At 27.3% G+C, this 13,920-nt stretch overlaps 2 protein-coding genes across 2 annotated transcripts; both read left to right on the forward strand.

Annotated features, from left to right (window-relative positions):
* Window positions 1–7,703: 7,703 nt before the first annotated feature.
* Window positions 7,704–10,136, forward strand: LOC129608460 (uncharacterized). Its single transcript, XM_055519953.1, has 4 exons — window positions 7,704–7,752; window positions 8,599–8,781; window positions 9,219–9,421; window positions 10,005–10,136. Exons 1-4 carry the CDS (start codon window positions 7,728–7,730, stop codon window positions 10,134–10,136), a joined length of 543 nt encoding a protein of 180 aa, XP_055375928.1. The 5' UTR covers window positions 7,704–7,727.
* Window positions 10,137–10,262: 126 nt separating this feature from the next.
* Window positions 10,263–12,019, forward strand: LOC129608461 (uncharacterized). Its single transcript, XM_055519955.1, has 2 exons — window positions 10,263–11,214; window positions 11,907–12,019. The coding sequence occupies exons 1-2, from the start codon at window positions 10,263–10,265 to the stop codon at window positions 12,017–12,019; spliced, it is 1,065 nt and encodes a 354-aa protein (XP_055375930.1).
* Window positions 12,020–13,920: the final 1,901 nt, after the last annotated feature.

Consider the following 13,920-nt stretch of genomic DNA (forward strand, 5'->3'; position numbering starts at 1 on the left):
TTTTTGTATAATGGTTAATATAAAATAAAATATTTGTTTATATTTAAGTGCGTTTTATTCATACTATAATAGTAACCGTGGCAACAAAATAGTCAAAACATCTGCTCTTTTTGTAAAATTTGTGTTAGTATTATTTATTTGTGTGGGTGTCTCAGCCCAACTTAAATAAAGTTAAATTATTCAGTACTTTGAATAGCACCATTGCGTTATTGAATTCACTTCATTACTTTTCTTTTCATTTTTGAAATTATACAAAAATTTGTTGGTAACACATACATATGAACATATGTATCTGGTTGTTTGAGTGTAACTGAAAGTTGCTGAGCTATTGAGCTTACTATCGTCAGTTTATAAGCAGACAGGGTCAAAAACTTTCATCCCCATGTCCAAATAGCACTTATATATATGAAAAACAACACATAGATTTTCAACCGCATTTTTGACTCTAAGCATTGTTTAAACAATAGTATAGGTATAGACCATTTTATGCTTGAGTCTTCAGGTTTTGCTGTAGAACCTCGTTGCTGCCCATAAGAATTTGGTTGCTCTATCCAGTCAGCGATCTACCCAATTCCAATTATCTATCCAATTCCTAATAATTGACCCCACCGGATTGATGGATGATTGCATTGCAATTTCTAAGGAAACAAAACGCAAACTGAACCTCCACCGCCTAGTTAAGGTATGTTACAGAAACTTCTTTATTAGGATCCAACCGAAGGAACCCTTATACTTTTATAAACTTCAACTGCATCTTGTTGATGTTGTTTTTTTTTTTGCGCTAAAAATTTTAAAGTCTAATAGCTTGCCTTTCATATGACCTAGTGAGCTGGGACAGGGCTTTGGAAAGAGCTCAATGACACCATCATTTTTTTTTTGGACGTGATAAAATTATTCTACTTATCCATCAGCCGAAAGTTTAAAACCTGAATAAATTCTGTATCGAAAAAGCTAATGAGCTGAAAGAGGGCCCGTTGAGTGGAAAGTGGGCTTTACTACCATCCTTTAAAAAATGTTTGGGTTCAACAATTAAAAGAAAAATGTATGATGTTTATGAATATTGAAGCTGTTGATTTTGTAGTTGTTTCTTGAAATATGGTAAGCAATAAAACGGATTTGGAAAAAAATTATGTTCCTATGTATGTAAGTGTATTATATATGTAAACGTATATTTAGTATGTACTTAATGTATTTGTATGTATATATACTGTCATTCATAATCAGGGTGCAATTTTATGTGGAAGTAATCAAAATGCTTTGACTTTTTGGCCTTTAGTGAAAGTTCGGCTTTCGAGCCATGATGTTCACAAAAAAATTATAAATTCAATGTTTTAGTTAAATTTAAATATTATATTTCATGAACATTGGTATATTATTCCTCTGCATATCTGTGAAAATGTAAATTTAGCTGGTAGAAAAATTCGCTGAAACCTGATTTTTTCAAAAAGTTAAGTGGCGTCTCATATTGTTTGAAGAATCTTATATATAAAAGTTTAAGTTATTAATGTGTTAATTATTTTTAATCAATTTTAATCAAGAAAAATTTTTTCTTTTGATCAAAAATGATCGCAAATATGTAAAATTAATTTGTAGAAAATTCAGGTTTGAGATATCGCAAGAGTTGATAAATATGTGACATATTCAAAATAAAATCAGATATAAATTTCACCAAAATCGGTTTAGTCGAAATTGAGATATAGGCACGCGCACACAAACGGACAGACCAACATTTTGCTAGAAATAGTTCGTTTTCCCCCTTCTGAATTCTCTCTACCATGGAGAATTGCGTTTACACCGACGACGTATCATCACACAACCTCCTTTATTTTATGCAATTCATGCAGTAAAGAGGAAGTAGTTTATTAATGAATTTCACTTTTCCCTTTTTTTGCTTTATAAAGATTTAACAAATTTATTTTGTTTATACATATTATATTATGCAATTTTACGTTTTATAAATCATATTTACATAAAAATTGAAACTTAAAGTAATAAAATTGTAAAAATTGGTTGTATCTTTTTCACTAAAAAACGAAACTTTATTTATTTGACATAGTTAGTCTACTTCAAAGGAATCTTCATGGTTTTGTACTTGGAGCTAAGCTTATTATTATTCCGTAATTGGGTTATATTTTACCCAGGACGATTCCACTTCAGATTCTGTAATTGAAGATTTAAATGTGGATGTTGATCTAATCAATAGCGTAGATTCCAGCAAAAAAATTTATAGGAAAATGCTGGAATCTACGCTATAAGAATGTTTTTATACTTTTTCGTTTTTATCACGATTTATTGTTCTTGTAGCAAGCAAAATTATATAGTTTTTGCTCATATTGAAACTTATGCAAAACAGTAAAACTCTTATGCAAAATCACAGTTTCATAAAATGTTTCTCAATAATGGTGTAATTATGTATACACATTTGTATCTAAAATTGGAGGAAATTAAATTTGTCGATTTTCGTAAAACTAGAAATAAAAAAAAACGTTCTATTTAAATAGTACGAAGTATGTAGGTATTGAATATTTGCACAATTGTTTAAAAAAATTATAATTAAAAAAAATATAGTAAAAGTTTTTAGAAATTAGAATTCAAATATATAACGATTTTATGTATATTCGCGGTTTTATGGTTGGAGTTAAGAAAATATTAACAGTATATATTTGCGCTTTATGTTATATGTGCACATATAAATAAAATCTTATCAGAAATAAATGTGATAAAGTAGATTTAAAAATATAAAATTTCTCTATATTTTAGTTTAACTTAAAAACTCAAGTAAAATAGTTCTGGCAATATATTCTATAATTAGTAAATATCTATGTAAAAAATTATTATTTGGGACTACTGAATCAGATATAACCAAAAAAAAATATGCATTTAAAAAACTGCATTCTGTTTGGAATAATTTTTATATTTTTAACGATTTTTAGAGGTAATAATTTTTGTTTCAAGGTAATCATTTGTTTGCAAATATTTTTATTGATTTTTTTTTTTATTCGGGAAATTGCAAATCTAATGTTATAGTAATGAAAAAAAATCGACTTTTTATATTGCGTTTTTATTTACGTATTGGTGAAAGAAGGATGGAATTAAAGTGAAAACAACTATATAATTATATATGCAAATAGATTCAGTTGTTGCAGACACATTTTCGTATAGCTGCATTGTAATTGTGAAAATATGAATAAATATCGGCAAGATAACCAAAAGACAGTGTAATTTTTAACAAAATCATCTTCTAAAGATTTTCAATCTTTCTTTATTCAATTATAACTTTTTATATACGTATGTACTTTATTTACTTCAAATTGTTTCAGAACAACATATGTATGTATGTGTTTATAAGTTTCAAATTTATGCTTTAAAAAAAATATCTTTTCTGCATTCATTAAGATATTGTTTTTATTAAGATCAGTATGTTTATTTCAATTTTTTAATAAATTTTTTGTTAGAAAATGAAAAAAGCCGTGCAGCTGTTGTTTATATTTCGTCACAGACTCTTCAATTAAAGATTTTCAGTAAGAAAAGTATTGAAAACTTTTGTTTTACATTAATTCCTTCTTTAATTAAATAACCAAAAAGCCATTTTAATCGAAATTGCAAAAGAATAATTTTTAGCACTTTTCAAAAAAATTTTTGAAAAAAAGTGCTTATTAGTTTCACTCTGTCCGTCCGTCCATCCGTCTATCCGTGTGTCTGTTTACAAAACTTCTACACCCTTGAAAATAGAACGCTGAAATTTTGTATGTACATAGATCTTTACTAGAAACTTATTTCCGTAGAACAAAATTTTTACCTATCTCCCCCCCTCTAGAAAATATACCCCCCCAAAACACTAAAAACGGCCTTTTTTAACTATTTGTTGCAATAAAACCATAAGCATTTTTTTAAATTTGGAAAACGCAGAAAGGCAGCGACTTGCTTTCCCTAGCGCGGTATACTATAGTTAAACTTTAGAAAAACAAAATGGCCGTTCGAATTTACCGTTATCTATAGTCTTTTTTTTCCAAATTTTTGATTTGGCTTTCTTCTAGACCCCACCCTGTAGAAGCTTAAAATCTTAGGGGCTTTTAGACATTAACAAATAGTTCATTTCGTTAGAAGAAAATTTTTTTCCATCTCCATCCCCTCTCAAGTTATCGTCTCTTGAAATTTGTAAAATTTGAATTTTTAACACCTTATATTTCCGAAACCGCAAGCTTTTTCAAATTTCTATAAACACAAAAAGCTAACGGTAAATTCCATGACATTAAAAAATATAATTATTTTTCTTAACTCACACAATTAACCCTTAAAATCGAGCATTATGTTAACCCCACTTTATATTAATTTTTGCTTTATTTCAAAGACTGCATAAATCGTTCATCCTAAATATATGCAATCCTAGAAATAGTTTTGTATATGAATGAAAATAATTTTAATAGTGTGATAGGTAAACATAGACTGTATTTAAAAGCAGAATTTCCAGTTGTTGAAGCGAAAAGTGCCACAATACAAACCATTGGTTTGACCCAACTTTATTTCAAATTAATTCTATATGCAATACGTAACTCTAAAACGACATGTTTTGACACAATAGGATCGTCTCTCAACAGTTATGTCTCATACTTTTCAAAATAATGTTATGTATTATTATTCATAAATTTTAAAACTATTTTTCCTTGGTAGAATAAACTTTTTTTCCGAAAAATATTAAATAACCTTGAAAATTTAATATGTATTTACATAATTAGGTACACATTTACTTTGTCATTAAAATGTTGGAATAACAAAGTTACAGAAGGTGCTAGTTTGTACAAATCTAGCTTTTTAATTATAACTACATATGTATATTGAGTGACATATGTAGTTTCTTTAGCCAATAATTATTATTGGAAAATATTAATTTGAATTTTTTTCATATAAATAAAGGAACATTTTATTATTATGTCTCATATGTTATTAAATGTAGACACAGTATTTAAATAACAAAATATAGAATAAAGATAAAAGGAATTTGTCGTTTTAAAATATATAATTCGCTCTTTATACATTACATTTGTATATTAATGTACATAATGTTGTTACAGATAGGCATTAGACGCGCATTAAAAAGTGATTAATCAATGTCGATTCATTTTTAAGACATTGACTATTAGGGTACATCAAATACTGTCATAGGTAAAGAATAGAAAACGCTATTACATATGTATTTGTATTCTGTTTGAAGTTTCCATTTTCACAATCATTAACAAAAACACCAAAAGCTCGAGATCAACAAGATCGAATTAAAGCAACGATACGGTTTTTGTTTCTAAGTATACTCGGTTTAAAGAAATTCAAGAAATATTGAAATGCATAATGCATATAAATTTTTAATTTCACTAGAAGTGCTTGAAAATGAATAACTTTTAGAGTTTACGTATAAATGATAATTTAGATTTTTACACAAGTTTGTAAAATTTTATTCAATAATGGTACATATGTATGTATGTGCATATATATTTCTGAAAAAATTTGGTATATCAAAAAAGTAATAAAAATTACAATGCTTTTAAAACAAAACAAGTTCAAACCTATCTTACTATGTAAATTATTGGGAATTAATAAACGATTATAAAAACAGATAAAAACTACATATTTACATACCTATGTATGTACTCGTATGTAGAAAACCATATGTAGAAAATGTGAAAATATGTGAATTTATATACAATAGATTTGTTATTTGTTTAAAACATGCATGACATCATAATAAAATTATATATTCACGTAGCATTTTATATGTGATTACCAAATACTAAGCAGCTTTCTGTTTCCATTTACGCTAAACTTTTAGCGGCCTATTTAAAAAAAAATCAATTTGTTTGTTTCTTATAATTTAGAAAAAACGCAGATAAACAAATTTGATCACTTTTTGTCAAATAAAAAATTGAATAAAAACTTAGTAGGTAAAACTAATGCCATATATGTATATCTATCAGGCCACCAAGCTGGAATTATTGTCCGAAATTTTAAATAGGAAAAAATTACAAATATTTACGTACATATTTGTAATTTATTTTTAAATTTATTTTTTTTTTTTTTTAAATTTTTGAGTATTTTTTGTGACTCTCACTTTATTTAGCATGATTTTAAAAGCTGTCTAGATTATTTTTTTCAGATTATTATAATTGTTTTTTATCTTTTTTTCCAATTTCTTTTCAAATTCAATTTTTTATTCAAAAGTTTTACTCTGTAATTCCATTTCGAAGACAAGAAAGGTATTTTCAGTACCCTTCCATTCGGAAGACAAGAAAGGTTGTTTGTGCTAAAAATTGCGATTTTTAGCACAGACAACCTTAGATTTATTTTCTTGAAAAAACAATAAAGATATGTCATTGATTTTCTTTTCAGCCAAGGAACTTGCGCTTTCCCCGTGAACAATGGAAAAAAAATCCCTCCCTTCTCTGAAGCCTTTGCGGCCCTTTACCTGCCTTCTGTACACCTGGATTTTATCCTTATATATTATGCCCTAACTGCTCGCTACAATGAGTATGTTTAACACTTCATTTTGAAATTTGCGTACTATAATTGGCAAAAAAAATACTATTTGAAAAAAAAATGTAGAAAATTCAAAGAAGATTATAACATGATTTGACTTTCAACGAAACAAATTTAACAAAAAAACTAAACAAAAAGTAATATCACAAATTAAATTTTTTTTCAGAAAAATAAATAATAAGAATTTCGCCTGGAATTTATGTACATATATATATGAATATAATATGTACTTATAATTTAATAGTTTTATAGCTAAATAAAATTAAAAAGTAATAGTATAATTAAAAGTAGAAATAAAGTAGTAGAATTTAATACTATTGTAGCATTAACACAGACCATAAGCTTTGCACCCCAACTGACCATAAGCTTTGTCCCCTACCTTATGAATATAATATGTACTTATAATTTAATAGTTTTATAGCTAAACAAAATTAAAAAGTAATAGTATAATTAAAAGTAGAAATAAAGTAGTAGAATTTAATACAATTGTAGCATTAACACAGACCATAAGCTTTGCACCCCAACTGACCATAAACTTTGCACCCCAACTGACCATAAGCTTTGTCACCTACCTTCTGGATCATCTTTTTGTAAAAATCGAGCGATCTTTCTTCATCACATACAGTTAGTTTTACGTTGATACTAACCGAGGCCTTTGTATGAGAAGTACGAACCGGATTCTTCTTCATGTCTCGGATTCAGGTTGTTCCACATTCAACCTTTTTTTTAATTTGCCTCCCGAGAAAAGTTCTCTATAGATCTGTGCTTTTTTTGATGCTTTCTCCCCCTTCCTTCCATAGTTTTTACATACCTAAGTATAAGTGAACTTTACCTCCAATCCTAATTACCAATCGACCTTCTGTGTCGATTGAGAATTTAGTTTCTTTGAGGAGACGAAAACGCAAATGTTGATATCTGTTTCATGCATCTCTTTGGTTGACTAGTAGTTTTGTTTATAACCGCCTTTGCATTCACTCGAGCTGATTTGTCATAGTTTTTTTCCGGCTGGCTTGGTCCAGGTGGCAGTGTCACCTTCAGTTTCGATTTAGTGTTTGAAGCGTATCTAATATTCGACCTGAAACATTTTTAATAAAATATTTTATTTTTTTTTATTTTGTATATTTTGTAATGCTACATGAATAACTATCACTGTTGCTTGTGCTAATTATAAAATAAAACATGACTTAGGTTTATTTACCGGTATGGAAAAAAATTGGCATATAAAATGTACGTATATTTGTCTAATCTATACATATGTGTGTATGAATTTATACAAAATATAAGAATAACTTAACGAATTGTTTAATATTTTTATAAATGCATACATATGTATGTATGTACCAGTAAAAAACAATATGTTCGCTTTCCAAAAACCGTTAGCTCCGTTTCACTAAATGTTATTTGAAAATTATATTTTCCAAAATATTTTCATAATTTAAAGATTAGAATTAATAAGAATTCTAATTGCAGTAGAAAGGCAAAATGTTATAAATAACCGGATACGAACCAAAAAAAATAGTTATTAGAAATAAAAAAAAATCAATAAAGTATTGCTTTTAAAAATGGAAGTGCACTTTTATCGTATGTATATATTTATTCTTATGTGTGTAGGTATTTATGTATCTACATAATTATGTATGTATGTTCTTTTAGAACATTACAGATTTGAATTTACCAAAAGTACAATTATGCTGGTAATGAAAATTTTATGTCAAATTAATATAAAATGATCACCGCTAGGACAATTTACGGCTTTGTACGGTTACCAAGATAAATTGTTATTACTGGCCGTATTGCATACGTTATGACGACATTTCGAATAAAGCATTTTAATCTCACACAAATATTTTAATAATAAAACCAAATAGATATTTATATCTAATGTGAACTTTTGGATTTTTCATGTATTGTGTCAATACATAATTTTTTATGACAATATTTTGGAGCTTTTTATTTTGTTTTATAGTAACAGATAATTCATAAATACTAATTTTAATCACAATTTTAACATAAAATATTAATTTATTTTTTTAACTATAAAATTTTAAACTATAGTTATTTTTATTTTTTTAGTTGGTGCTTTGAAATGCTGGACTTGTTCAACACAAGCGGTAAATGGCTCGCTCTGCTCGGATCCATTTGATCCTGACATAGCACCAAGTTTTCAAAATAGGGAAACTTATGTAGATTGCTATTTATCACATTTCGATTTATTCGCAACAAAACGGGCCGCTTGCAAAAAAGTCGAACTAGAGGGTTTGTATAAATTTTTATTTACAGTTTTGGATAGGTTTTAGACATTTAAGTTTGTGAGTACTTACAAATCCTATAGCCAAATGCGTTTTTGGGTGACCGAACGAACGTACATAAATAAACCACAGACATAACTAAACCAACTCTGAATTGACTCTGAGCACTGACGTTAATTTCTTAGTGTTCCAAACGGAATGCTTACAGTAACATGTTATCTTCAAATAATAAGAGTTAGATAATAGATAACAATAATTTTCTTTTATATATTGATTTTCGTATGTTTTTTTTTATTATTTTTATTGAATAAGAGTTGAAAACAACTAATTTTATCATTTATAACAAAGAAAATTTGCATGGCTTTCAATTCTAGCTTTCACAAAACGTTTTTTCGTCCATTGCTTTAAAATGGTATCGAAATTAATAATTCTGGTTTTTTTCAGTTTATGGAACAATTTTAACACAGAGGGGATGCACCTATGAAAATGTGAATGATTTACCTGATAAATGTTATTATGATGATGTGCCAGCATATTTTAAAACAGTTTTTTGTGAGACTTGTTTGACTGACGGTTGTAATTACGCTCCAAATTTATTTCATGGAAATATTTTAATATTAATTTTGCTTTCAATAACATGTATATTTGTTTGATGTATAAAGAATTTAAATAGCTTATGATAAAAGTATAACAATAAGATAAATGTAAGAAATTTTTTCGGAACATATGTACTTACACTAAGTCCTCGAGATACGACATTTTTGGTTCCAGAAATTTATGTCGTAAATCGAATTGTCGTTTGAGGAGGGAAAAAAATGTATGGAAACAAAAAGTGAATTAGACAAACTGTTTTATAAAATAATTGATCTTTTTTTTTTAAAAAAATAAGAATATAATATTAAATAAGAATATAATATTAAAAATAAAAATATAATATTATTTACAAAAAATAAATTATTTTGTAAATAATATTATATTATTTACAAAATAATATAATAACAAATATATAATAACAAAACCAAAAAAATTCAATGATGTAACAAAAATAAATAAAATAAATTCTAAATAAGTTGATATTTTATCACTTCAATTCGTATTCTTAACTACTAACTAGAATTTTTAACTAGAAAGAGTTCATTGTTGAAAAATTCGGTATAGATTTTTATTAAAAAAACAGTAAAATCTGTCAAAAAAACAATTTTTTTTTTTAAATTTTCAATGTCGTATTAGGAACAATGTCGTAAGCCGAATAAAAATGATCCAAATTTATATCATGTCGTAGCTCGAAATGTCGTATCTCGAGGACTTAGTATATATATTTTGAATATGTTAGCATTATGGTATAGATTTAAGAAAGTGTAAATATAACAGAATTTAACATGTTAGAAAATGTGTATTTAGCAAATACATACTTATATATTCTGAAATATATATTTTAAATATTTCAGTTAAAAATAATTAAATTAAACTCACTGTCCTGATGAATTAATGGTATCGTTCGATGTCGAACCGCTCTTTCCCAGTGTTCCAGTTAACGAATCTCCTGAATATTTGAAAGTATGGTTATCAACACAAGCCGGAGAAACAGAAAATTGGAGCAACAAAGTAAAAGAATACCACAAATTAGCAAGACTTTGCATGGAGGAGAATTACTTCGAATTCAGAAACGAGATGTACAGAACAACATCGGGAGTATCGATGGGCAATCCACTTTCACCATTTCTCGCAGAATTATTTATGTCCAAATTCTTCGCGATAGTGCACAAGGAAGAACTGGAGAATATAAACGGATGCATCAACAAATTACATAGAAACATTGAATTTACATTCGAAATTGAGGAAAATGGAGTGTTACCTTTTTTGGACATACTGGTAAAAAGAAAATCGGAAAAAAATGGATTCAAGATATATAGGAAGAAAACAACAACACAAAGATGCATTCCAAAGGATTCGTACCATTCAACGAAACATAAAATGGTGGCGTTCAACTCTATGATCCATAGAATGCTAACCACACCGATGGACAAACACGACTTTAGATCAGAAGTAAACTTCATTTTGGACACGGCTATGGAGAACGGTTATTCCACTGAACGTATTAACAAACTCATTAGGAAGAAAAAACGAAAAATTGAGCAGGAGAATATGAGCACATTGTTTAAACAGAACAGGATATTGGAAGAACAAAGAACAACATGGGCATCCTTAAGATATGATCATCACTGTACAAACTTGATAAATAAACAACTAAGGAAACACAATATTCGGACATCGGAAAGCAATAGTAAATATCAATTTAGGAGCTTGTTAAATTCGGCTAAGGATAAATTGAAGATACATAAAAGATGCGGTGTGTACAAAATCAATTGTAATAATTGCGATAAATTTTGCATAGGACAAACGAAGAGAGCCGTTAGAACAAGACTTAAGAAACATTTAAGTGAAATAAAACGTGCAAGGAGAGTAGGATTTAACAGGATTTTCGATTCTATGGTTGCAAAACATATTTATGAAACGGATCACACAATCACGGAAGATAACTTAAAGGTATTAAAAGAGGTAAAAGGAAAACACAGGAGAGAAGTTCATGAAAGCATGCAGACATACAAATCAAACAAGGACTGCCTACTGAACACGGACGAAAATAACGCGGCTACTTGGCTCTTTGAATTAATTATTTGACCAGTTTTAAGGTTTAAAACAGGTATAAATTTAGTTTGTAACTAATAACATAAAAAAAATATATATATATAAATAAATAATCAAATTCTAGATTAAGTCAGGTAGATAATTATATTAAGTCAGGTATAATATTACTAATTTTAATAGATTTTAATTTTTATTGCTTGTTGTCTTAATTAGAAGAAAATCAGCTTTGATAAAGTGCGTATGTAGCGCACGAAATATATTAGCAAAAAGTAAAAAGTATTTTATTCCGAATAAAAGCAAGTTTTCTTTTCATACCAATAAAAAAAAAAACTCAACAGATTATAGGATTTGCAAAAGAAAAAGATGGTTTGACTCCAAATTTTTTGCATATAACGTAAAAGATTAAAGTTTCAAACAAAGAGTTTTTGAAGAGCCATTAGAGGCTCTGAAAATTACAAATCACTTTATTTTCTAATTTAAAAGTACCTATGAATATTTTAATACAAAGTACGTTAATCTCAAAACTGTTATTGTTTATTGACATTGATTGTATTGCGCAAATGTTATTAGAAATAACATCAAGTAACAAATTATAACAAACCAAATTCAAATCGAATTATGTCAATTAAATATTTAACACTGTAAATTTTTGATGAAACATTAAAAAAAATTATGGCTTAGTGTTGTAAAAACAACTTAAAAATTTTATTCATTGTATTTTTTATAAATTTAGGACATGATTGCATATAGTTATACTTGAATGATTTTCTTAATTTTTTACCAATTAAAAAAAATTTTTTTTATAAAATGCCAATTCATGTTATGGAAATTTTCCTACTTAATTGTTATTTTGACACTATTAGTACAAATAATGTCAAAATAACAAACTAGAAAATTAAGAAGAATATAATACCAAAATTTTCAAATTTAAAATAAATTTACTGAATTTATAGGCAGTTAGAGAAAAATTGACTTAAAATATTACCAATAATGAATCTTTTCCAAATGCATAATATTTTTCGTATTGTATTTGAGTTTTCACTCCTGTGTATTTGTTTTTTGTTTTAATGCGTAGTGTTGCTGATTAATGAAATTTTTGTAATTTCTTCAAGTTCTTTTTTTTAATCTCCTATTTCTTCTGGAATGGATATTTCAATTAAAAGAATTTGTACATGTAGAAAATCCATTAATTTTTTATATTGCATATGTAGTGGTTGTATTTAGAAAACCGTTGTGATGCTTAAACTAAAATTTTTATATATAAATTATAAATTATTATAACATATGTATATTATAATAATATTCATATATTATAATAATATATCTTCATATATAATTTATTTATTTATTTTATTTATTTAAATTCTCTAAAAAGAACTTCGTAACTCGTACAGAGTGTGTATACATAAATTTAAATTGAAATATTTTTTTAAATTGATAGAAAATGGTAAATTATTATTAAGAAAGAGCTAACTTTTCCAACAGCCTAGCAGAACATTATGACAAACAGTAATTAAAGCACAAAATAAAAAAAGTAAAAAATATATTACATAATATATTCAAAATATAAAAATTCACTATTATAAATAAAAAAAAAAATAGCAGAATAATAGGTATTTGTACAAAAAAAAATATCCACATTATTAAACCCAATAGCATATATACATGTATATGTACAAATCACATGTATACATACATATGTATATTCCGATATACTAACTCAAAATAAAAAAATTTAATGTGCTCAGCACATAACCGACCGCATTGTGTATTGTCTAGTTAAGTGAAAGTGTTACGGAATATTATAAAAATGTCTATTAAATACTTCTTTCCAATTTTTAGGGCATTAGTTAGCTTATAGTTAACATACCTAGAAAAATGTAAATTTGGCTCTTAGTAGAGTTTCACTTTGTGCTACCCGAATTCCCTGAAATGCTCGCCAGGTATTTTCGTTAACAACCAGAACTCAAATATTAAATTTCAAGAAATTCCATCAATTCGTTCCGTAGATATGGTGAAAAATGTAAAATCGGCCCGAAAATCAGTTTTCGAGCCCTGATCTTCCAAAAAATTTATATATTCATTGTTTTAATACGAGGAATTCAAATATTAAATTTCAATGAAATCGGTTGATTATTTCTCTTTATATACACAAAAATGTATATTTGACCCGTAGTAAACGTCCAGTTGCTGATGCCTGATTTCTTCCAAAAGTCAGGAATTTTTGCGGACGGTCGACCAAAGCTTATATATGAAATTTCAAGTAAATCGGTTAAATATTTTCTTCAAAATGGTCAAAAATGTAAAACAGGCCCGCTAAAAAGTGCAGTTCCCGAAGCCTGATATATCCCAAAAGGTGATCAATCCGTGCCATGGTCGAAATAAACTTGCTTATAAAATTTCATCAAAATCGGTTCAGCCGAACTTGAGATACCCGCGTGCACGCACAAACCGACAGGTTACTAAAAATAGTTAACTTACACTTCCCTACTGTGGA

This window comes from Condylostylus longicornis, unplaced genomic scaffold (assembly GCF_029603195.1).
Source record: "Condylostylus longicornis isolate FDR11 unplaced genomic scaffold, ASM2960319v2 ptg000031l, whole genome shotgun sequence".
Classification (NCBI taxonomy): domain Eukaryota; kingdom Metazoa; phylum Arthropoda; class Insecta; order Diptera; family Dolichopodidae; genus Condylostylus; species Condylostylus longicornis.

What these genes read in the sequence shown, in the direction of transcription:
- LOC129608460 (XM_055519953.1), top strand. Translation starts at nt 7,728, where the DNA reads ATGGAAAAAAATTGGCATATAAAAT. An exon ending in AAAAAATTGGCATATAAAAT is followed by an intron (nt 7,753 to 8,598) that starts GTACGTATATTT and finishes TTATTTTTTTAG; the next exon opens with TTGGTGCTTTGAAATGCTGG. An exon ending in CAAAAAAGTCGAACTAGAGG is followed by an intron (nt 8,782 to 9,218) that starts GTTTGTATAAAT and finishes GGTTTTTTTCAG; the next exon opens with TTTATGGAACAATTTTAACA.
- LOC129608461 (XM_055519955.1), top strand. Translation starts at nt 10,263, where the DNA reads ATGGTATCGTTCGATGTCGAACCGCTCTTTCCCAGTGTTCCAGTTAAC. An exon ending in AAGACTTAAGAAACATTTAA is followed by an intron (nt 11,215 to 11,906) that starts GTGAAATAAAAC and finishes CTAATTTAAAAG; the next exon opens with TACCTATGAATATTTTAATA.